General features: G+C 34.6%; 2 protein-coding genes across 2 annotated transcripts; both read right to left on the reverse strand.

Annotated features, from left to right (window-relative positions):
- Positions 1-7: 7 nt before the first annotated feature.
- On the reverse strand, positions 8-23,223 carry LOC110992145. The gene is made up of 23 exons (XM_022257839.2): positions 23,170-23,223; positions 22,996-23,099; positions 22,170-22,278; positions 21,812-21,874; positions 21,119-21,302; positions 20,533-20,633; positions 20,077-20,169; positions 19,720-19,752; positions 19,234-19,272; positions 19,109-19,159; positions 14,155-14,281; positions 13,809-13,947; positions 12,661-12,787; positions 11,583-11,816; positions 10,180-11,104; positions 9,613-9,768; positions 7,997-8,120; positions 7,571-7,707; positions 6,965-6,988; positions 6,414-6,581; positions 5,731-6,174; positions 5,010-5,266; positions 8-1,743 (listed from the first exon to the last, which is right to left on the reverse strand). Exons 1-23 carry the CDS (start codon positions 23,178-23,180, stop codon positions 15-17), a joined length of 5,379 nt encoding a protein of 1,792 aa, XP_022113531.2. The 5' UTR covers positions 23,181-23,223; the 3' UTR covers positions 8-14.
- Positions 23,214-25,254, reverse strand: LOC110992146 (E3 ubiquitin-protein ligase RNF181). Its single transcript, XM_022257840.2, has 3 exons — positions 24,936-25,254; positions 24,446-24,620; positions 23,214-24,100 (listed from the first exon to the last, which is right to left on the reverse strand). The coding sequence occupies exons 1-3, from the start codon at positions 25,067-25,069 to the stop codon at positions 23,966-23,968; spliced, it is 444 nt and encodes a 147-aa protein (XP_022113532.2). The 5' UTR covers positions 25,070-25,254; the 3' UTR covers positions 23,214-23,965.
- Positions 25,255-25,563: the final 309 nt, after the last annotated feature.

Consider the following 25,563-nt stretch of genomic DNA (forward strand, 5'->3'; position numbering starts at 1 on the left):
TGTTTAACATCACTTTATTTCGATTTTTCTGTAAGTGTAACATTTATATTAAATAGATGAAACTGTTGCCCATGTCGCCTAATATTTAATGTAATTGCGATGCAATATATAAGACGATTGAGACTCTCACACTTCAAAATGTATGAAGACCCCTGACCAGGACAAAATACCGGAGCACCATGACTTTGACAGTCAAACATAAAATATGACGTATCAGTTCTCCCAAAAGCCAGGTTTTTTGCTGGACTTATTAATATACCACTACTATTCTTTTCAAAAAAGTATACCAATGCCTTACTTAAATTAAAACGGTCTGGCTGAATATTGTAAACAAAACCAAATATAACTTTATCAAATTTGAATGAGAATGAATAGGGATACATATCATCATAACTTGTGTCGAGATATTCTAATGTGATTTCTTGGTTCTGTTGACCACTTATTTTAGTATGGCATTTTTTATGATATTTGTGGCCATTTTCGACAATTCCATCAAGAAAGCTACCAGTCCAAGCGCTGAGATTACATGCTCGAGTCATAACCAGTGCGACAACACAAGTTGCTAAGTATTGCTGTCCACGGTGCATCTCTTCAAATTTGCTGTCTTTAGGATGCACTGAGCCCCAAAGCGAATACAAATCGCCAGGAAATTCGATGTCCCAGTCCTTCCACATAGCTTTAGGAGTCTTTCTTTCGAAACCCAAATCGTTGACAGGGTTCATACGAGACCAGGGAATCGTTTCGATATTCAACCAATACATTTTCTCATCTACTAAGGGTCGCACTCGTTTTCGTCTTAAATAGGGCGTATTTGGATTTTCGTCTGGTTTGAAAAGGGGACTCAACCGGTAATTCAAAGCGGAATGCCTTGGCGCAGTTTTGACGGATGTCAACTCGAAAGTATAAAATTCGGGCGAATTAGGATCTGATGCAATTAGAGTGAGTCGTGCGAGGATAGCATCTATAGATCGGTAGAGGGTCCACGTAGCCACTGAGGCCGCAGTCTTCAGAGAAGTACCCGTTTCAGCTGCCTTCTTTTTCTCGGCTTCGCTTGGTTCTGTTTTCTCAGATGGGGGCGGATATGGATCGAACAGGTGATAGTAGCCTTCGCTTTGACAAATTACAACATTGCAGGAGGAAAACCTAACTATAACGTAGCGAAGTCGCTTCAGAACCGCTCTTATGTATTGATCGAGACGTTTCTCTGGATTATCGTTGACGACGAGAATCTTCTTAATGTTCACGTTAATGAATTTTCCATCTAGAATTATGTTCTTGATAACTCTCTTCTCGCAAATGCTTTTATTCGTTGCCTTCTCGAATATCTCCAAACCCTTTTCTATACACGTGTCGACTAGTAAATGATCCCATGTTCTAATTGGGTGCATAGTTGCCAGTAACATCGCGATGAGACAAACAAAATGACATGCTTTAACATCTGTAGATGTCTTTTTATCTTTTAATGACGTCGTTCCTTCTATCCTATATATTCCATTGATTATTTGGTAACCGATTACCATTTCGCTTTTTGGTTCTGTATCAATAGATGATTTCTTTTTATCAGAAGAGCTTCTTTTTGAGTCTACGATAGACATTTTGGATTTTTCAGACTTAGGTCTGCCGGTTTCAAAGTCGTAATCTTCTGGTAATTGTAGACGCGGTTCATTCAAAAGTCTCCGTACGATGATTTTGCTCAAAACAAACTGCTGCTCGGGATTTTTGCCATCTTTGTTATACGAAATCCTGGAAAAAGTTAAGTTTTTATTTTACTAGTTGAATAGTTAAATTTAATAAAAAGATTAAGACCTATTTATACGAGTAATAACTCTTATGGGAGTAAATAGCTTTTATAACATGGAGAATCTCAAATGATTCATGCACTCTTATTAAATAATAATAATAATACTTAATATTTCTTTTTTTTAATACATATAATTAAATTATATATTTTTATGGAAATTACTATTTTGTTGTGTTTTTTTAATTAAAAGGATTCCGAAAATTAAACGCGTTTTTATTTAAAATAATACTTTTCCACAACAATTTCATATTTATTAATAATAATAATAATAGCCTTTATTCAGATACATTTTACATTATATATTTTATATACATTTAAACAAATTTTCATTTTAATCTAGTTCTGGTGCATCTGTGTGCCCTTTTTTGGCAAAGGCCTCCTCCAAATCCCGCCATTCCTCTCTGCACTGTGCCACTCTCTGCCATGTACCACTTGCCGTTTCTTTAATGTGGTCAATCCACCTTCTCTGCTGTCTCCCTCTTTTGCGTTTGCTGTACCTTGGGCACCAGTTAAGCAGTTTTTTGCTCCACTTTTCTGTACCTCTTGCGATGTGTCCCACCCATTTCCACTTTAGCTTCTTGATCGTTATTGTAACATCTGTTACCTTTGTTATTTTCCTTAATACTGTATTCTTTATTTTGTCTCTTCTTGTTTTCCCTATCATACATCGTTCCATCGCTCTTTGACACACCTGTAGCTTTGTATACTGCGCTTTAGTAGGCGCCCAAGTTTGTGATCCATATGTTAGTACAGGTAGTACACAAGTATTGAAGACCTTTCTTTTAATTACCATGCTTGTTTTCTTATTTTTCATGACTTCTTTAAGCGCCCAAAAGCTCTTCCATGCTTTTGCTATTCTTGTGTCGATTTCTTTTGTTGTTGAATCGGTCATAGATATTGTCTGCCCGAGGTACAAGTACTCATCTACGTATTCTATAATATTGTTATTTAACAGTATTTTTTCCTTTCTGGAATTCGTCATTACTTTGGTTTTCTCGGTATTCATTTTCAGACCGACATACCTGCTTTCTGTGTCAAGGTCTGTGACCATCTTCTCCAGTTCATCGCGTGTTGAGGCAAATAGAATTAGGTCGTCTGCAAACCTTAAGTGGTTCAATCTTTCGCCGTTTATCATTAGTCCGTATTTATCCCAACTTAGTTTTTTGAAAATTTCCTCCAGAACAGCCGAAAACAGTTTAGGTGACAGAGGGTCTCCCTGTCGCACTCCCCGTTCAATATTTATAATCCCTCCTAATTTATCCATTTTTATTCTAGTTTTTCCATTTTTATATATATTTCTGATTATTTTTATATATTTATTGTTTATCCCCTGACTTTGCAAGGCTTGCCATATTTTTTCATGTTCCAGAGAGTCAAACGCCTTAGAATAATCAACAAAGCATAGGTAGATTGGGAGATTATATTCTTTGCTTTTTTCTAAGATTTGCCTTACTACGAAGATATGGTCTATTGTCGAATATCCACTCCGGAAACCTGCCTGCTCTATAGGTTGGTTGTCATCTAAGATTTTACCAAGTCTATGTAGAATTATTTTAGCGAAGACTTTGTATATATTCGTTATAGAGCTTATGGGCCTGTAGTTGTTGATGTCACTCTTATCTCCTTTTTTGTGTATAAGTGTTATCGTCGAGTTTGCCCATTGTTCCGGTATTGATTCCGTTCTAACTATCTCATTAAAGAGAACGGTGAAAGTAGGTATCAATACTTACTTTAGACTTATCAAAAGCTCGTTGGTGACGTAATCTGGACCCGGTGATTTGTCCTTTTTCAGAGTCTCGATAGCCCTTTCTACCTCCCTTGGCAATATATCAGGTACCTCTTCTCCATCTTCTAGCGTCGTTTCTTTATTGCTTGTTTGGGTAGAGTATAGTTGTTTGTAGAAAGCTGTCGCCGTTGAGACAATATCCGGGCGTTTGGTTATTTTATATCCTCTTTTGTTATTTATATTTGGGACCCAGTTAATATTAGTTTTTAGTTCTTTGACAGCTTTCTTGATGCCACCAGTTTTGTTTATGTACCGTTCAAGTGTGTCTAATCTTAGTTTTTGTATGTCGTGCCTAAGTGATAATTTAATTTGTTTACTAAGCTTCGTTATTTCTACTCTGATCGATTTCGTTTTATTCTCCAATTTAATTAATTCCTGCCTTTGCTTAAGGAGTAAGAACGTCTCGTCTGATACCGAACGCCACTTGTTTCTATTTGGAGACACTCTGTTTGAACTGTAAGTTATGGCTTCTAAAACATTGTTGTACTTTTCTTGTACTGATAATTCTTCCAAGTTTAGTTGGATTAAATGTACTTTTTTTTTTCGCTGATATTACCGACAAGGTGTTTTGATTCTCTTGTCCTAGCTTTAAAAGGTCTAGTCTTATCTAATTTTATTTTTAGGTTAGCTCTGACCATACGGTGGTTAGTATTGAAGTTTAGATTCTTAAGAATTGTACAGTCGCTGAACATGTTAGCCCTATTTGTAAGAATAAAATCGATTTCATTTTTGTAGAGTCCGTTTGGTGAAATCCATGTCCATCTATTTGACGGTCTTTTTTTGTACATACTATTTAGAACTTTTAAATTATTTTCGTATGCTAGTTCTATAAGTTTAGTTCCATTCCTGTTTCTTTTCCCTGTACAGTAAGGGCCTAGTATAATTTCTTCTCCTTTTCTTCTCTTACCTAGTTGAGCATTATAATCTCCCATAACAATGAGATTTTTATGTGTATAATTTAATATAGCTCTTCTAAGATCTGCGTAGAAGGAATCCACATCGGCGTTACTGGCTTGTTCCGTAGGGCAGTAAATCTGTACTATAGACCATTTTGCGTTCGATTGTGGCATTGTAATGTTCAGAATAGCAATTCGTTCCGATATTCCCAAGAACTCCTCGATATTCTTTTTAAGTTCTTTTTTTATAAGAAATCCGACTCCATATTTGCCTGGTGTTTCGCCTTTAAAATAGAATACAAAATTACCATGGTCTTCTATTTCTTCTCCTAGCCTCCGAACTTCGCTAAGGCCTATAATTATATATATCATATTTATTATCCACTTACAAAACTTACCTTTAAGTAAATATATAAACTACTAATCTAATAATCATGAGTTGTTTATAGGTATAGGTATATACTTTACGTCTTTCTCGCAATATTCACAATTATATTTTAAAAAATACTCGTAAAATACTACTTACCTCACCACCATATCGTGGAGATTTGTAAATCGTAATAAACACGCCTTTCCTTTTCCAGACAGATCTCTCAAACCCATGGGATTGCAAGAACTGCCATCATATAGATAAAAAAGGCCATTTTTCTTGAAAAATGCACAGCTGTATGTAGCGGTCGTAACCATTCCACGGTCACTTCTACATAGGAATTTGCGATTCAACGTGTTTTCTAGTTGCCAAGTCGGACCTTCTCCTACTACGTCGATAACTGCGCTATATGCCTGCATATTGCAACATTTTAATGTCATTAACATCAAAATACCATATAACTAACATACGTCATTACTATTATTATTATTTTATTGTGAGTTTAGCCATGTCTGTAATAAATAAATAAATAAATAAATAAATAAATAAATAAATAAATTACTACTTAGCACTAAGTCTCGACTCTAAATCTCTCTGACTTCTAACCTTTGACTTGAAAAATACTTAGTGCTATCCAGCTTTCCTGTATATTAAGTGATTTTAATATTAAAACAGCTTGTTCGAACGAAAACAATGAAACGATCTAGGCTTTTCTTCAAAGTACAAGTATTTTACATTTGTCATATGTGGATTTTGACAGCTGACAGATCCTTTAAATTTGAGCCATTCCTAACCAACTAAGACGACATTTCCAAGACCATTTTTAAATCTGAGCATTATCATCGAAAACAAGTTATCAAACATAATTATGGTATACCTGATGTCCAATAGCGATCTTCGGTATGACATGAACAGGGGCAAGCTGAAACTTCTGTTGCTTATTCTCATGGAGTTTCTTCGCCGTTTCCACGACAAAGTTGACAATACCAATTGTCCACGTGTTCACACTGTACTTGTATGACGTCACAATCGCCATTATCGCGGCGAAAGGCAAAACGTCCAAGGTCTTCGTATCGTTAATGGCCAAGGTTCCTCTCACGATTTGAGTGTTGTCCGGTAGACTCTTGAAATTGCTGGGTTTGGCCAGCTCTTCCTCGGGACTGATTTCTAATTGGTCTTCAGTGAGAGGCTGGGTCATTTTCTTGCGGAGTTGGCGTAGTTTTGAACGGTAACGCGCGTCCTCTGTTAGTAGAATGTGACGGTCGACGTTGGTTGCGGGGAGTGTTTGGACCTCGTCTTCTACTACTTCCGCTGGAGCCAACTGGTGTAAAAAAGGGAGATTCAGTGCTCAATAACTTGTTTAGGACAAGAAGAGTTATTTTTTAACGAATAAACACAATATCAATGGCATAAATAAATATTTTAGAAGTCATCATGTGAAATTAAATAAAAAATCCATGGCGACTTTTCTTCTACCTACCTTCTAACTATTAATCAAGAATACTTACGACCTATTACGGAATTTTAATATAAGCTCAACTGTGTAAAAGTAATATTTACCGGTACTTCAGGTTCTGGCTGCGGTGAGGGCGGCGGCGGGGGAAGCGGAGGCGGCAATTCTTCAGCCTTCCTCCTGGCTTCCTCTTCTTCAGCCTTTCTTCTCTCTTCTTCCTCTTTCTTTCTCTTCATAGTCTCCTCATCTTCCTCCTCTTCGCCCATCTCTTCCTCCTTAAATTACAAAGACGTTTTAAAAAAGCAAATTATGAATTGTATCTATTCCTTTTTGACTTCAGAAAATGTTTATTTATAAAGAAAAAAATTAAAACGTTGCTTATCGAAACAAAACTTACGAAAAAATTTCTTTTATATACTTTACATATTCTTGTGCCAACGTCGCGACTAGTGCGATGTACGTATGCGTTATGTACATAACAAATTGTATTATATATAATAATAATTATTATTATTTATTTATTTTTCTCCCTTAAACATTAACAATAATAATTAATAATACAGTGACAGTGATATACGGGTATGTCAATAAAATATCCAAGTCACATGATACTTGTAAATTATATTTATAATTAATAAAATAATTGAACAAATGTTACCTCTTCTGCTCCTCCTTCCGGTGGCTGAAACAGATATCCAATTGTTCAAGTCAATGTCTAAGTCACATGATCTTTATTACAGGATATAAAAGAGAATTTGCAACTGTAGTTATAGTTTTGGTACACGTACAATGGACGATACATTGTACGTTAAGTATACGTCGAACATTTGTGTTTTTGTTATATCTAGGTACTGTTTAATCTACAAAACATTTTAATGTATTCGATAACATTGATCTATAGTAAGCGTGTGATAATTATACGGCTCTAGTACGCTAGCCTGTCTTGAGATTCTGAAAACTGTTAAACTTAACTTGGCCAGATTTTACGTATACTTTTACATATACAGACATATAGACAAAGAGGTTAGTTATCTATTGATAATTTTGAAAATATATATAAATATAGCCTAGTAATTAACCTTTCAACAAAGTAGCAAATAAGAATTTAGCAGAACTTGTAAAACTGCGTCACGATTTCGTAATTTCTCGCATAAAGACAAAGTAATTGCAACACATTTTTATCTTTAATTTGGCGTATTCAGTAAATTATTAAAAGAAAATATCCCGTATGTTAAAGGCAACTGTAGGAATAAACAGTAAGTACCGGCGCCGGCGGAGGTGTAGGCGGGGGCGTAGGCTCCGGATCTGGGTCGGGCTCCGGTATATCGTTGCTCTTGTCTCGGGGCTTCGGCCACGGAGGCACCACTTGGGTGACAGACACCGTAGGAGAGTCCAGGTTCACTGTTACACAACAATAGTTCTATTATGAGTAAGACGAAGTATTAAACCCGTAAATAATCTTTGCAACCTCTGGTGCAAAATTATTTTATTATATAGGCGCGATTTATAGCATTTTGTATATAGAAGGGCAAACTAGCAAAAGGCTCACCAGTTATTAAATGATACCGTCGCTCTTGGTCACTTAATGCCAGAAGACTCGCATGTGCGCTATCGGCCTTTATGAAGATCTCTATCTGATAATAATCTTATGTTTAAACTAGCAAAAACATAAATGTTTTATATTACATACCGACTTTTTCTTCAAGCGGTTCCGAAGGAGCATTCTTATACCTCAGTGGAATAGGCGGTAGATAGTCCTCTTGAATGCTGTCCACTAAAGATATAATATCTCCCATTTGCTCTTCATCTTGAGGCTACGAAAAAATCACAATCAGACCAATAGTGTCAATAAAATCCAGTGGCGCTGCAACTTTTTAGGTCTGGGCCACAGATTTCTGTATCTCCTTGTATTTCCTTCATCTAACGAGTGGTAAACGCGCACATTAGAAAGTCAATTGCACAGGGGTTCGAACCTACGACCTTAATGATACTCTTCAATCTTATAGTTTCAAGTTTAAGAGAAATGCTAGCAGCATTCTTGGTACACCGCTAATGAAGACTGTAAATCAAAACCTATTAATTTAAATGATATAGTATATTTCATTACAAGTGCGGAAAGCCTGTCATTGCAACGAGTTCCGACGAATGTCTACGCGAGCCGAGGCGCAGCCGAAGGTGAGGGTTGACAGTCGGAACAAGTTGCAATGACGGTACCGCACGTGTACTGAACGACTATTTTTAATACAGTTGCGAAAAAATAAAGCAATTTAATTAAACTATTTGCTTTTTTTCTATTCTCTCTACGGAATAAATTCGTTGCACGTAGATATGTAGCGACTTATATGTTCCCGGTAAATTGTTGTCCGAAGCATTTTATGCAATTATACTGCGTTCGGGTGGTATACATTCAAATAAAATATCGTCGAAATTACTCATTTGTAATCACATGTACATCAAGTGCAACAAATAACTCAACTCGAAAGAACATTTTTGGAAAATGGCGCCAACCGCAAAGAATATGAGCAAAGTTTGTTTTTTCTTTTCTTCACCCATTCTGGGTAGGCAAAGGGAACTTGGCCCATACAGCCAATTCTTCAGTAGACTATTTTTATTGAAAGAAAACCAAATCTAACTCATTGAGTCCAATCATTAAATCTGATATTTAAACAAATAGCTATAGCTTCTTTTTAAAATATTTGCATGAATCATAAAAACTTCTGTGATTTTTTTTAGTAAAAACTTCATGGTTAGTTTTTTCTTTTTAATATATTTTTTATTGATATGAAATATAATAAACCTAACCTAACTTATAGAATCTAATTATTAGTAAACTTTTTAAAAATACGTATTTGCATATATTATAAAATTCTTTTTAATATTTTTTTAATTGATATGAAATGAAAAGAAACCTAATCGACCTTATTGAATCCAATTATTATAATATTTAGAAATCATATATCATAAAAACTTCTATGAATCTTTTTAATAAAACCTTCGTGGTTGGTTTTTTCTTTTTAATACACATTGTTTTGACAGTTGGCAAAGAAAACGCACGAGTGCGGGAATGGCAAAGAAAAAAGCACAAGTGTGTAATAGCCCACTTTCCGAACGCTATACCTCCCTGCAATATGCCACTTTTTGAGCAACTGTATTAAAAAATAAGTACCATCTTCTTTTGCTTTAATAATTATCCGATCAAGAGAAAGACAGTTCAAAATTAATTGTAGCAAAGAATTTGTAAAAAAAACCTATTAAGATTAAAAAAAAAAGTGAAAAATATATAAAACCTATTTATGTATTACTTACCCCTGTTGGTGGCAGTTCAAAATCTTCCCTCGGCATAACGTCGTGAAACACTTCCTTCCCATCACCTTGAGCCTTGCTCATGGGCAGAACTTTTCTTTTAGATTTACCTTTCGCCCCCGGTAACTGCTCATCACTTAGGGTACACACGATTTGAGTCTGAAATGAGGTCAATAAATAAGGACCATCTTTATGTGATTCCCGGTAAAAATTGATTCCATTTGAATATAAAAAAAACATCGTATAAAGATTAGCTTTGTAGGCATGTATTAGGTATTATTATTATTTATTAGGTAACCCATATGGGGGGGGGATTAAAATAACTACACAACAATTTCTTTTTATTTATCTGACTCAAATCTACAATTCAGCTGCAATTGTATCAAACATTGAAATATTAGCATATAGCATTGCTATAAATTTTGTAATTGAAATACAATTTTAATGTATTACGGAATAATAATTTTTTGACTTCCTCTTTTTACGAAACAGATTTTACAATTTAGGGATTTATTACATTTCCCTATTTTCTTCAACATTAATTAGCGATTAAATGCGTATATAAGATACCTTTGCCTCCCTCTTCTTCAATTTCAACACTTTAAACGCATGTATATAGAACTGAGTTGTGGCTGGCATATAATCCCAGTTTTTGGTAAACACAGACGCCATCGCCTCTGGGTTGAGCAACATCCAACAACACGCTTTCCCATTGTTCACGGACCTCAAACCGTCATTGCTCCGAGGGTAAGGATCGAAGAGATAGTACATCTCTTTCTGCCTCCAAACGGCTAACGCGTAGTTATTGAAGTCTAAAATTCCACTATTGTACTCATGGCTGAAAAAATCTTCCAACCCAGACTTAATATTGAAAATGCACTCTTTCGTCGTAAACAATTGTCCCTTCACGCGCTCTCTATAAATAATGATTTCGCACGCGTACGGCCCAACGATTACTTCGTTCGGAATATTGTCTATGGTCATGTCGATCATAACTTTTGGGTGTAAGCAATCCATGTACAGTTTGTTTCCCAGACGTAAGACTTTGTCCAGTGTCTTCGAGAACCACGTGTTGGGGGGTGATATTTTCGCGTACGTCATCGCCACAACCGCGATGGGAATCGCCTGACGAAACTTCGCGTCCTCAAAACACCGATCTCCCAGATGCATGTTAGCGTTCACGATGGCGCAATTCTCATTCAAAATCCTGTACCCCATCATCGCTTTCTCGGCTTGGGTTAACTCCTTGTCAGATTCGAAATCCTCGTCGCACTTCTCGTCGACCATTTTCAGTACTTTTACGGGGGCGAGTACAAATTTCTGATCTTCAACAACGCTGCGAGCCAGAATGACGTCTGCGACGCCCGGTAGATCTTTCACGTTTATTAAAGCGGAACAGCCGTTGGAGAAGTTCGAGTACGCTCTCGAATCTCTTCCGGCTGGATCGAATATGTAATAGCAAACTTTGTCTCTCCATATAACAACTTTCATCACTCTGAAATGTGTACAATTAAAAGTTTTAAATAGTATTCATTGCAACCGATAGATGGCGTTAGTTACACGAATGAGTAAAGTTAACGTTTTTTATTTTTTTTACTTAAAAAACAGTCTGTGCCTCAGATATCTGTATCCGTGATTAGCCTGCCTGCCTGACACACGGCATTGAGTTAATGGGGCAATGTTACTTTTTCGGCAAAGGCATGCCGGTTCCCTCACAATGTTCTCCTTCACCATACGAGCAAATGTTAAACGCGCCCATAGACCGAAAGACCATTGGTGCCCACAGTCGGTATTCGAACCTCAGGCAGAGTCATACGCTTAAACTACTAGAGCAACTCAACAGTTTGTTAATTTATCTATTTGTATTAAAGGTTACTTTTTGAATAGTTTAGATAATGCAATTGGGTCACTCCTAAGCGTAAGCCATTTAATATGCAAAAACTTAATTCAGTTTATATTATAAAATCAATAACCTGGTCAACACGACGCCGGCCCGATTATCCTTAAAAAATGCTTTAAGCCCACGACAAAGATTATAAACTGTTGGATCAAGTGACATTGTGTAGCCAACAATTTCGGGTTCTCCTAATAGCACCTGCATTCGCTTTCCATTCAATATTAACGTCTGTTTCTTCCCAAAAGGTAGAACCTCACAGATCCCTTGAACCGCAGAGTGATCGTGGACTTTATCCAAACATTGCACGTACCTGAACATTACAAAAATGGTATTATATTCCCGTAACCGCCACGTACGACATCAAATCTGTGGCACAACAACCTCTAGGTTTAGTGTCTTTGTTTTTTTTTTTTATAGAACAGGGGGCAAACCGGCAGGAGGCTCACCTGATGTTAAGTGATACCGCCGCCCATGGACACTCTCGATGCCAGAGGGCTCGCGAGTGCGTTGCCGGCCTTTTAAGAACTGGTACGCTCTTTTCTTGATTACAATTTATAAAATAAATTATATGTAAAGTAACTCGGAAGCAGTTGCAATGTTCCAAGTTAATTTATTCTTGCTATTAGTGCTTAGTTCATCTATATAATTAACTGTACCCATAAAACAATAGTCTGTCTAAATCCAATTGTGTGAGCAACCCTGATCAGCAGATCATGTGACGCAAGTGGAAATGAAGGCCATAAACTCCGAAGAGATTCCAATCATATTCCAAAGCAGGCGCTTGATTGGAACCTACAAGGACAGCGAAAGCTTGGCCCGAGCAAACCTGGAATCGTACTGTTGCAGAGGAGGCAAAATGGCCGGAAAGACTTGGAGCATGGTGAAATACAAGACTTAAGACCGAAAGATGGAGCGTTACTGTGATCGCCCTCTAGCCCATGTTGGGGTAATAGGACATTAGGTAGAGCAAACTTTGACATTGACTCTGCCGTTACCCTCGCGATGTTTCCTTCACCGTACGTGCGACTGTTAAATACGCACAGACAGAACAATCTGAGAAATGAGACTAGGGATTTATAAGAGACTAACAGTAGATACGAACCGTTGCTTTTACTAATACATCCTCTTTAGAAAAACATTTAAAATAAACTCACCACTGATCCCCAGCATCTATTAAATTATCAATTAACTTCATAGTCCATTGTTTTGGATGATAGTGAAACGCTAAGCAATATGCCATAACGCTCATTGTGAGAGCTTGTCTGCCTCTTGAACGTCCGCCTGTAAGTAAATAGGTTACATTCTCTTTACTCAAAATAGTAACATTCGCCACGAATTATTATTAAAGTCCTATAAACACTAAACTCCGACACTATCGACATATTTGTATGTTCGCAGAGTGAATTCACAGTGGCGATATTGTGTATTATGTGTTTAATTTTTATGTACTTAATTATATTTTATTAAATGTTTCTCGACATTATCAGATTGGCATAGGCTGTAAAGATAATGTGTGTATTTCTGTAATAAATTAGTTTTCTGTGATTTCAGTATTGTCAATTTGGTGTTTATGATGCATAACAATCAATAATGTGGTCACAAGACTTGCCCTAGTGTCCATAGCATAATAAAGAGGCCACATTGTTACTGCGGATTACTGCAGTTTTATTTTTCTAATATGTAAATGTTTGTGGGTGTCGTGTATTTCTATGTAGCCAATGTTCCTTGGTGATGATGCATATTCGTGAAATAATTTTTAAAATCGATCAAGAAGTTTATCTGTTACCAATAAAAAATAAAATCTTTCCTCTTTATAAGGGGCAGGCCGGCTCATCTGCCGTTACGTGATACCGACGACCATAGACACTGACATTGCCAGAGGACTCGCAAGTGCCAGGCTTTTAAGAACGTACGTTCAGTTAAGTACGTTCTTTTCTTGAAAGTCCCTAACTCGAATTGGGTCAGAAATACATCAAAATCAGAAATCAGAAAGAGTCAGAAATACAAGGAGGTAGTAGTACTAGTTCTATAGTGGTAACTGGTAATAAACTCTCAAAAATATTGTGATACGAATTAGACTATGGACCTAACCCTCAGCATAATTTCGGTAAAATCTCCCGCAACTAAATAACCTAAACCATAATTTCCGAGAAATTGGTGACCAATCCATATAAAAGTATAACGAAACTTAGCACACGTTCTTGGAAACCTTAATAGATAATTTCACTCTACTATTCTAATATTACAAACATACAGATAATTCTCATAACTTATGTTTGTTAAGAGTTGAACAACAACTTACCGAATTTTGTATCATACATATTGAACGATCCAGTCAAAATGCCGTAATGAACGTCAGGTTTCCTTTCTTTGGTACAAGGCAGGACGGTCAAGGAATGTGTTTGTAGTGTACCCCTTTTAAGATTCGCCGGTATGTGTACCTAGAAATAACACACATATATATTTTAATCTAATTCCTAGGGAACATTCTCGAGTCTTTCGCTCTCAAAAAAAAATTCGCAGAGTGTAGCGGCATCCACAATCTATAGCTACAATCAGTACCGACAATAAAGTAAATTTAAACCGACGTTTAAATTTAAAATTATGATTATTTAAAAATTATTTAAAATACTATAAAAAAAACATACATGTTCAGGCTTAGGAATCTCATCCAAGCCACAGACTGAATCATCATCCTTTAAATGCTTCTGTGTCCCTCTCGCTCTTGGCTTTCCGTCAGTCACTCCTAAAGTTGTATAGGGGACCTCAGTCATCCTGGGAATTGAGAATACATATATTTAAGGTATGTACATGTAAAGAAAGTGCTTTCTTTTCATTATGTGTTTATATTTTTATATCCTTAAATATAAACTCAAAATGGTGCGATGGTCGACAATTGACCATGGCGGTCATACAATTGCGGACTAAATATATATCGGCGCAAATTTATATATTGTTACGAAAAATATTAATAATGTTTGGGATTCATATTTTATGATAGTCTGTAGTAATTTTATATTCTTTATTATTTATGTTACAGCAATGGCGTGTTAGTGTCAGCTGCCACTGTCATTATCATTTAATGACATCGAAGTCAAATCTCTTTAAAACCGTTAATATGACTAGTTCATTTAACTTGTCAATGTTGCTAGATCTTATAATTAATCACTATTCAATGATCGATAATAATTCTGACTCCATAGTCATAATTATTATTATGGAAAGTTATTTATCATAATTTTAAATATTGGAAACTAGATAACAATAAATATTAAAGTAATCTTTGACACTCGTTCTTATGACTCTGTTTGACTCTGTTGTCTATTCGGGTTCGGTCGTGGAACGAGTACCCGAAATGTTACGAAGCTTGTTTATTACAAATTCTGGTTGTTATAAATACAGGAACTGATTGGTACGAGCCTCAGTTCGATTGAGCGGTCGAACCAAGCAGAAGCCTTTAAAGTGTAGACTCTAATGTCGAAATTAAAAGGCAGATGCCAACAAACTAATCTATGACACCAGTATTACTGACGTCATTATCTTCAATAATTTAATGACAGCTTTAATTAATCTGGATTCATTATTTACAGGCCCTTCGCGCCGACAGCAGCGGTGGGATCACACATCTCCAAGAGACTTCGGGAGAGCTGATCCATACGTAAGTGACGTGTAGAGTTTCGGTACTCGATTGACGTGCCGAAATGGCGCAACTACACTTCGGACCAAGCGAGCCGTTACGCAGAGTATGCTACAATGGCACGGACGTTTTTTTAAGAGGATTCGACCATATGCTACCGACGCCGACGCCGAGGTAATGGTTGCGGTGATCACAGGTATTTACCCTGAGTTTTTTCGATCTGAGTAACTGAGAATTACCTCCGATTCACTAAATAAATTCTTATCAGTTCTTATAATATTTCGTAGGCGTAAAATCGAAAGTAGAGTAAATATAATGATATAACAAAGATCCCGTGTTATGGTATCTTCAAAATATCAATTCGTTCGTTTCACTTTCTTAAACCGGGTCGTTTGTCGTTGTCGTGTTACCGGGACTGCAAAGTGAGAAATTCGTCTAAGCATAACGTTATTTCGTCATAATTCAGTAACAACAATACCGGTTTTCATGGCACAGTTTATTAAATGAGATTTCTGCCGTTGTGTGGGTCATCTAGAGTAAAATTGCTACTACCGTCAAAATGACGAATGTAACTCGCTAAATTAAACTATTAAGTATTGTTCATTTATTAAACTTACTACAACAAAATATGTAATTAATTGTTCAAAGAAAGGTATAAGACTTTTTAAAACTATTAAAATTGTCAATTAATTCGAGAAAGTCATAATAAGATATGAATTTTATGAATCGAGAAAAAGAACGGGACGGACCAACTTTGCGTTGATTTTTGCGTGTTGAATTCAAGTGCGGTTAGAGATATTAGCAGACCAAATTTAGAGATAGGCAGAGCCCGATATTACAGATGCTTAGATATAGCATCTGGCTTTCACGGAATTCCCTAATCAGATGACACTATTAAAAAAAACAGCTTTTGTGTTTAATATTTACGTATGTCTTTCGGTAAATTTATGTATTTTTACTTTTCGTCATCGCTGAAAGTGAAAAGAGAATTTTATATCGGTCATTATAAACATTCTCTAATATTTAGCACATATGGCAAAGTAAAATCCAAATCAAAGTTGTAAATATAAATTTGAACATTCAAATATTTGGAGACGTTAACTGCTCACAAAAAAAAATTAAATTTGATTTGAGTGGTTTAGTTACTAATTCTTTTTGGGAAAAGGGATTCTCTTCTTTAATATAAAATCCCAGATGCTCTTGTATCTCTGTCTTTTAATAAATTTGGGAAATGTATTAAAAAGAGGAGCTGTGTAAAAAGTTACTATAAAGTCAGCGATTGTCTAGTTGATGAAAGGGCCTAGGACTAGTGCTGGGCAAGCTACTTCTAATTAATTTGCTATGAGCGTTGTAGTATTGTTTGATGACTTATTTTATTTTAAAAATTACCGAGAGTTTTTTACGTCGGCTTTTTCTCTCGGCCTACACCCTGTCTTCTTTGCCAATGAGTAGGGATGCCTACAGGATCGAATTTGGTGACGTGGAAAATATGATACCTTGACGATCTTATGTTCCAAAATAAACGTGTTTTATTTTAATTTTATTCATAGTTGTCATGACAAATATCAACTTTGTATGAATACTCAATCCAAAACGCTTTCTCTTCAGCTCAGTTACATTCTACACATCAAAATGCAGTGATTTTTGTCTACCGTACGTTGCGTATTCGTTCTACCCACTTTTCGTTCTTATTCTATTTTGCTGGGTTTGGCCCATTACTAAAAACTTAAGTGTGCATTTTATATCAACCATCATAAGCGAAACATTCCATACGTTACAGATATGAGTAATAAAGATTTGAATTTAAGTTGTAAATGTAACTGTAAAAGTAATTGTAAAATTAAACCTTCTAATATTTTTGACGAACATCAGGTGCATGAATGTAATTTGATGTGAATAACTAATGTGATAATAGTGTGATGACAAAAAAAAATATATCAAGTATTTTGTGATACCATTTTACTGTGGGTTTTAATTTTTAATATATCTTTTTTTAAAGAGAACGGGTATCGGTATATTCTGTCATTAGACTGCTTTTGAGAAGAACTGCTTTATAATTCTTAGTCTAGATGTCAGCAGGCCGAGGCGGTTTACATGTTGTGGTTGGTTGAGTAACCAATTGGAGCAATTCTTTGAACGCCATGAGTTTATACTTCAGTCGAATTGACCGTATCGGCGGAAGATTTGTCGGAGAGTTTTATGTGAGGAGGCCTCGACCTCTTCTACTGACGTTTTTGGATCTAGGTAATTGCATTGAATTACTGAATAACTAATCTAATTAAAGGTAATAATTATTTTATGTATATGCATTGACATGTTTATGAAAAAATAAAAATGTGTTTTACCTATCCAATATCCTTCCTAAAACGCTGGCTGGCCACCATGCGTATCCTTGATCCTGGTCTTGTTGGCTGAACCCAGGATGGGTGATGCCTTGTGTGGGCTAGATCTCTAAATGAGTGATGCCTTGTGTGTGGGCTAGATCTCTAAATGAGTGATGCCTTGTGTGTGGGCTAGATCTCTAAATGAGTGATGCCTTGTGTGTGGGCTAGATCTCGTAATGAGTGATGCCTTGTGTGTGGGCTAGATCTCGTAATGAGTGATGCCTTGTGTGTGGGCTAGATCTCGTAATGAGTGATGCCTTGTGTGTGGGCTAGATCTCGTAATGAGTGATGCCTTTTGTTTTCCTATCCAATAACCTTCCTAAAACGCTGGCTGGCCACCACGCGTATCCTTGATCCTGGTCTTGTTGGCTGAACCCAGGATGGGTGATGCCTTGTGTGGGCTAGATCTCGTCATGAGTGATGCCTTGTTTAAAGTTGTTGCAATGTAAAGCAGCGCAAGGGACGCGCTGGAGTCAGTATGGCCGTATCGGCGCAAATTTATATATTGTTACGAAAAATATTAATAATGTTTGGGATTCATATTTTATGATAGTCTGTAGTAATTTTATATTCTTTATTATTTATGTTACAGCAATGGCGTGTTAGTGTCAGCTGCCACTGTCATTATCATTTAATGACATCGAAGTCAAATCTCTTTAAAACCGTTAATATGACTAGTTCATTTAACTTGTCAATGTTGCTAGATCTTATAATTAATCACTATTCAATGATCGATAATAATTCTGACTCCATAGTCATAATTATTATTATGGAAAGTTATTTATCATAATTTTAAATATTGGAAACTAGATAACAATAAATATTAAAGTAATCTTTGACACTCGTTCTTATGACTCTGTTTGACTCTGTTGTCTATTCGGGTTCGGTCGTGGAACGAGTACCCGAAATGTTACGAAGCTTGTTTATTACAAATTCTGGTTGTTATAAATACAGGAACTGATTGGTACGAGCCTCAGTTCGATTGAGCGGTCGAACCAAGCAGAAGCCTTTAAAGTGTAGACTCTAATGTCGAAATTAAAAGGCAGATGCCAACAAACTAATCTATGACACCAGTATTACTGACGTCATTATCTTCAATAATTTAATGACAGCTTTAATTAATCTGGATTCATTATTTACAGGCCCTTCGCGCCGACATATACTTTGATACCAAGGTTTACAATGGTTGCTATGGCAACCTGCGCTGAAAATGGGGCATTATGCTTTGGCCACGTTTAATTAGAGTATAGTCAATTCAACCATAGACACATTATTAAATTATAATATAATATTTTTTATATGTGCAGTATATTCTTTCTTTGATATTATTTCAAGTTTCGTCTTTGGTATTATAACAATCTACCACTCTACCAGACTCAGACTAACACGCCTGCATAGTCTGTCTCACTCTAACGAGTATCAACTGCACCGCCCGCGCTTACGCTACGTCACCGATTACGCCAGACCGATGTGAGACGCAGTATGCGTTCTGTCCCGCTCTAACGCGCACCCGCACCTATATTACGTCATCGTAGGTTAGGTTTTTATTTTCGTTACGAAATTCCGTCTTATTTCACTTACCTTCCTTCTTTGCCGAAACCTTGTTTTTTTCTCAGCATAGCGGCATACTTTCTGAAATATTATAATTTCATATTTACTACCAACGTTTTCGATTTTATGATTAAAAGAGCTGTAGTCATATTTACCTGCATTTCTTCCTTGGACAATCTTTTCTTAAGCACATCCTAAAAAAAAATTTGTTACTTTCACATAAATCAGCCTCACTTGCGCTTATCTATTGTTATTTAATAAGTTTAAGTTTTAGGCATAAATGTATAAAAACATTAGAAACTATTCTCCCCTTTATTCTTCAAAGATAAATTCGAGAAGAATTGCGCTTACAATGGCGCAAGGCTTTTAACATTTTAAGACCTCAATGAGACTTGGATCACAGTAATAATAATAATCTTTATTTCTTCTCTCACAGTGGTCTGTTTTACTGATTTGCAAGGCAAGTTTTGGTGGTTAAACGTCTACGAAAAATAAATAATTGTGTCAAAACTAAAAAATTTCGATAATAATACGCATACCTTTTATAACCGTGTTATAAAAAGTGTAGTTTCTCTCCTTATGTTGTTTCACCTACATAATACTACGTAAATTATACTTTAATTTAAAACTGTGATTCATACCCTCCCTTATGGCACGGTTTTCTCGGCTTATCACTGAAACCAAAATAATTTAAATTTCTCAATCGCTTTTGTAATTCCAAATTGTGTTTTGTCAATATTATCTTATGTCCATTTTTATCGAGTGTAAATAAATAATTTTTGCAAAATGCTGACAGTAGTTTTTATAGTTACTAAGGGTTTAATAAAACTAGTAAGTTTGATTGACGTTCTAGAATATTCTACTTTAAACGTTACAGTTTTGTCTATAGTGTAATCACTATTTGGTATTTAAAGAGAATGAGCACTTAAGTTAAATCTATATAAATAACGGGTTTTTAATACGGTATAATATTCTAAAAACAATAATATATAAAATACCTAATAATTTTTCTCGGGCCAGGCGCGTACACGGCATCAGGAACAAATGATTTATCTCTGTTTATCACTATACCACTGTGTGGCTTAAACAATCTGGAATTAATGAAATTTTGACAATAATAATTAGATCACTCAATTAAAATAAAGATTAAACGTCTGATTATACATCGGTCTTTCACGGTTAAAAATATACGTATAAAGAAATTTTAATAATCAAATTTGTAAGTGGGATTAGTTAATTTTTCATTATGGGCAAATAATTTTTGGATTGACTACCAGATACCCTGATATGTTTTTATTTCGTATATTTTGCAACTGCACGCAGGATAAACGATGCTCATTTGGGGTTTTGAAGACGACCCTAAAGATTATCAAACTCTACTAACTAAGAATCGCACGCTTAAGTAGGCTATTCCTACTTTTAACCGTTTAAAAAGCAATTGAATATCATCTCACTCATAACCCGCATTCGGTGGTAATGGCGGCTTATAATCCTTGAGTTTGACAACAGTCTTTTCAGCACGAATGACTTCGCCACTCGTTTTAGGACTAGCGACCTAAAGTAAATACACAAAATTTATTATTATTATACAAAATTATCATCGCTAAGAGTTGGTCTTCTGTTCTATAGTGTATATAAATGTCAGTGGCGCAACAACCTTTTTAGATCTGGGCCTCAGATTTCTCAATCTGTTTCATGACCAATTGTCAATCTACCAATAGCGTGTAATTTTTCTCAATCTCCCTTACTCTCTCTCTAAATCTTTCTCCCACCTCTCATGCCATGGCTATTTGCTTCATGCTACGTTCCCCCTTTCTCACTCTTTCAATCGGTCTCAAACGCCCTCCCCCTTTTCTTCGACAAAAACGCTGCACATCTTTGTGACGCTAATATTTATAACCTAAAGAAGTTTCACTTTAAAAAAATTAAAAGTTATTGGACTTCGAAGTAACGCTTGCATAGGAAGAATCTACAGTAAAATTACCTCAATCTCTTAAAGGAATAACAATATCTTTAAATATAAGTAAAATTATTCCTTACATTAAAAATCTCTTTATCAGATGACGTGTGTTTCACAATAGGAGGCGGAACAGGTAATGATATATCAGCGGGTACCAAATCCAAGTATGTCACCCTTTTCTTTCTACTTTCTTTTTTCTTTCTTTTTCTTAAGATGCCACTTCCTTCGTCTGATGATGAAGACTCAAGCTCGGCGTATCTCTTTCTAAAAATCAAAGGTTTAAAAAAGTCAAGTTGTTTCGGATCGATTCTCAAATTTTTTGATTTTATTATAACACTATCTGTGGCTTGTCTTGACTATGTTCGGCATAATTAAATGATGTTTAATGTAAGTATGGAGGTACATAAGTAAATGATAGTATTTAAGAGCAGATAGTACGTTTTTAAATAGGTAATTTTGAATGTTTTTATGGCGCTTAAACGCAGATTAACACTCGTGTATGCGATTATTCAAACGTTGCTACATTGGTTAATTGGACTATACTATAAATATGGCTTACGAAATAATTTGATTTTTCAATTTCTAACAGAATTCAACGATAAATAAAACGATATAACTCAGTTGACTAAAGTTAAGACGGCTAATGGCGACGTGTATCTCGCTCGTATATATATTAATATTAAGTTGTGTATGTAAATATTTTTTTTTTGTAATGAGAAATAAAGTTCTTTAAACATTATGTATATTATCTACTTGCATGCAAGAAAGATTACCTTTTCGCGTTTTCAGATCTTCTAGAAGGCGGTTCTGCCGAACAATGACCTATGTATCTTAACCTGAAACGGCACACAAAAATTCTTTACTAAAAATTTAAATATTTCAGCAGCAGAAATTTGATTTTTTTTACATATAAAATAAAAAGGCATATTAAAAATTATGTATTATCATCGTGATATACACAGTAAGTAGTACCTAATGCTAGGGATAAATTTAAACTGACGCTTTCTGTTGCATCATAAAACATTATATTTTGAAAAGGCTTAGTTAAAATATTTTTTTACTTTTCTTTTATTCTTCCTAATTATTAAATTTGGAGAAAGCGTCCAGGCTGTTATCTATCAAAACCCTTACCGAGTGTGCATAGAGGGCGCCATGGGAACACATGTGTCCTTATAATGCCTTGGCTTGAATGGTTTTGTTTTAAATGTAGGTGGCTTAGATTTCTTCTCCTTTTTTGAACCTAAATATAATTTAATGTAACATTTTATTAATTAAATTTAATGCATGAGTGAGGCCAAAGGCAATATTAAACTATTTTTGCATCAATGCCTATCATACGCTCGTAATACATACAAAATTACCGAGTGACAAATTTCTACTAAGAAATGAGCAATTTTAGGGAACGTAATAATTTATTAACATCCCATTGCATACATCACGTAGATGAGTAAGTAGTGAATCATACCCACCACATTTTAGATAGTGTTATCTAAAATAATATTGATTTAACTTAATCAGTGGCACTACAACCTCTTTAGGTCTTGGCCTCAGATTTATGTATCTGCTTTATAATCATTTTTTAAATCTAATAGGCAAGTAGGTGATCAGCCTCCACTGCCTTATACACATCGTCGACTTTTTGGTCTAAGACATGTCGGTTTCCTCACGATGTTTTCCTTCACCGTTCAAGCAAATGTTAAATTCACACATAGAAAGAAAGTCCATTGGTGCACATCCGGGGATCGAACCTACAACCTCAGGTACGCTGAAGCCACTACGCCATCACTGCTCTTATTTATTTATTTTTATTGGTTTAACTTGATAAAATAGTATAAAATACAAATTGTAACAAACCCTATATTTGTTTGATACTTTTTAACCAATGATGCTAATGTTTAAGATATCTAGGAGATCCTAATTACAAAGTCACAGCTAAGTTCATAAAAGAAAATCTTACATTCAGCTTGATATGTAAGAGCCTCGATGATTTCGGAAACATCTTTGCAATCGGTTTGCTTTGCCTTACACACTTGCTGCAATTTTGGTGGACACTTACAGAGTCTGAAAATTATATATCAATATTTTTTATTCCTATAATAACATTAATAAGACACAAGTGATAAACACTTACCGTTTTTTCATTGTTTCTCTGTTTTTGGAATTATAAAATATTTATTGTATTTTTAAATTTTTATTTTATTTTAACTAAAAAATTTTACAATATATGTGACACATTCTATTAACAAAAATGACAATAAATTCTAGATGAACTTTTGACAGTGTTTATTTATATTTCTGACAACCACAATTTCCCCTCAAAAAGGACACAATATAATTGCAATATAAAAAAGAAGCATTTAGAGGAAATATTTTTTCTCATGACATATTAGTATAATATTTGCAATCACAATAATGGTAACATATTTGACTCAAATTTGTTGTTTTAAGGAATCTTAATTTAATGTGAAAATATAATTTTTTTTTGCTTTTACTTTATCAACATACTTCACAGTGGTGGTGATATTATCTGTGGGTATTTTAAAAATTAAATATATATACAGGTAATTGATAGTATATATCTAGAATTTTTATCAAAGTTTTTTTTAAATTTAATCTCGAAACACATGTGCAGACAAAATAAAAACTATATTACTAAATGTTACTGTCTTCAATTATAAAATCCAGAGTTAAAACTTCAGCATGACTTCCCTGTCAGAAATATATATCTTTGTATATGTAAGTCAAAGTAAGCAGTAAATTTAGCTTCTTAGGTTACTTAGTAAACCGATACTGCAATGTTTAGATATCCATAGTAATTCTATAAAGGAATGATTAGTAAATGGTACAGTCATTATAAACCTTTAAAATCTTAAACTTAATATGAAATAATTTCCCTACTACCCAATATATATAACATAATAGAAGCATCAACTAAACATAGAGTTATGAAGAACTTCTATATCTTCTATTCTTTGTTCAGCTCTTTTCTTTTCCTTTTTAAATGCTTCATATGTCACATCATCAGTGGGTAGTTCATGGCGACAAAAGGGACATGAATTGGTCTGAAAGTTATTAAAACAATATTTACATTTTAAGATAGATTAGCTAATTTAAACATTATAGTTAGTTTAAAATTTCATATCTTTTTGTTGTATGTAACAATTTAATTTAAAAACTATATTAAATTTCATTCATCTCTAAAAAATTAATAATTATGCAGATATTTATTATTCATTAACATCATTAATATTAAAATGTTTAATATATATTTAATTTTAATATGTTAGAAATGTTCAACTGTTTTAAAAAACTACAATACATTACTTTATGTTTACTAATTAGGAATGTTGGTTACATATATTCAGATTAATTCATACTAATATCACACTTCAAGGGCATGCTAATACCTTTTCCAACCAAGTCAAAATACATGTAGGATGAAAAATATGATTGCAAGGCATTTGCTTAGCTTTTTCAGTTATTTCAAAATTCTTTAGGCATATAGGGCAATTCTTATCGTCTACTTCCATAGTAATATCAGGTAAATTTTTTACTACTTCTTTTGATGCTGGAGGTGGTAATCTGAAATGGGAATAAATTTAGTTAGTTGAAATACTTTTTCTGTGCAACTTTAGAAAAAAAATAACTGCCACTTCTATATAATACAGTAAAATCAACATTTACCATCCAAAGCCTTCAACATATGCAAATAAAGAGCGAACCTTATCTCCCACCTTTCTTTCGTCTCACTATGTTTTCCATAGAATTCATATCATATCAATATCATTTTGTAAGATCATTTGATATTTTAAAACAGTACTATGTAAGAGTTTTTTACGGGCAGCCAAAAAACTTACACATTATTTCTGTATCAAGGAACCAAAATCCATCTCTTACCTAGGCCATTCTCCAGTAAAGTTGTCGTCAAATATATTATAATCCATCAAGAGTCGAGCCAAATGTAAAAAGTGATTTGGCTGCTCACCGTCTTGCAATTCTCTCCATCCCATCTCTTGGAAATAGTCAGTCATGATTACAAAAATAAAATTAATGACAAATTGGCAGAAACATGTACTGCACTGAAATTTCAATAATCAATTGTAGTCAAATAGTTGCTGGAAATTATTTTTCACTAAGACAGTTTCATCAATTTGTTTACTTTGAAGTTTTTAATTAAAAAAAAAATCTTTTGTTGATGACTTTTACTTTTACACCATCTGTCAATTGCAGTGATGCCAATTGCCAACTCCTACAGAATGTTCCCCCTAGAATTTAATTAAAATTGCACTAAATTTTGGTGGTTTATAAACATATATTTATTATTAAATAATATAATAATTTTATAAATGACCAAAAGTTTTTGTTGTACACTCGGTTCGAGAGGTTATTTTAAACGTGCATTAAAAGTACATTCAAGTTATATAAAATTTCGATCATGTAGTATTATAGTTTTTTTTTTAAATTTCAGTTATAGACACGCTTGAAGTTTATATTTGGTTTAGTTCTTAACTTTAAATAAATTATA

The sequence above is a fragment of the Pieris rapae genome, chromosome 8 (assembly GCF_905147795.1).
Source record: "Pieris rapae chromosome 8, ilPieRapa1.1, whole genome shotgun sequence".
Taxonomy (NCBI): domain Eukaryota; kingdom Metazoa; phylum Arthropoda; class Insecta; order Lepidoptera; family Pieridae; genus Pieris; species Pieris rapae.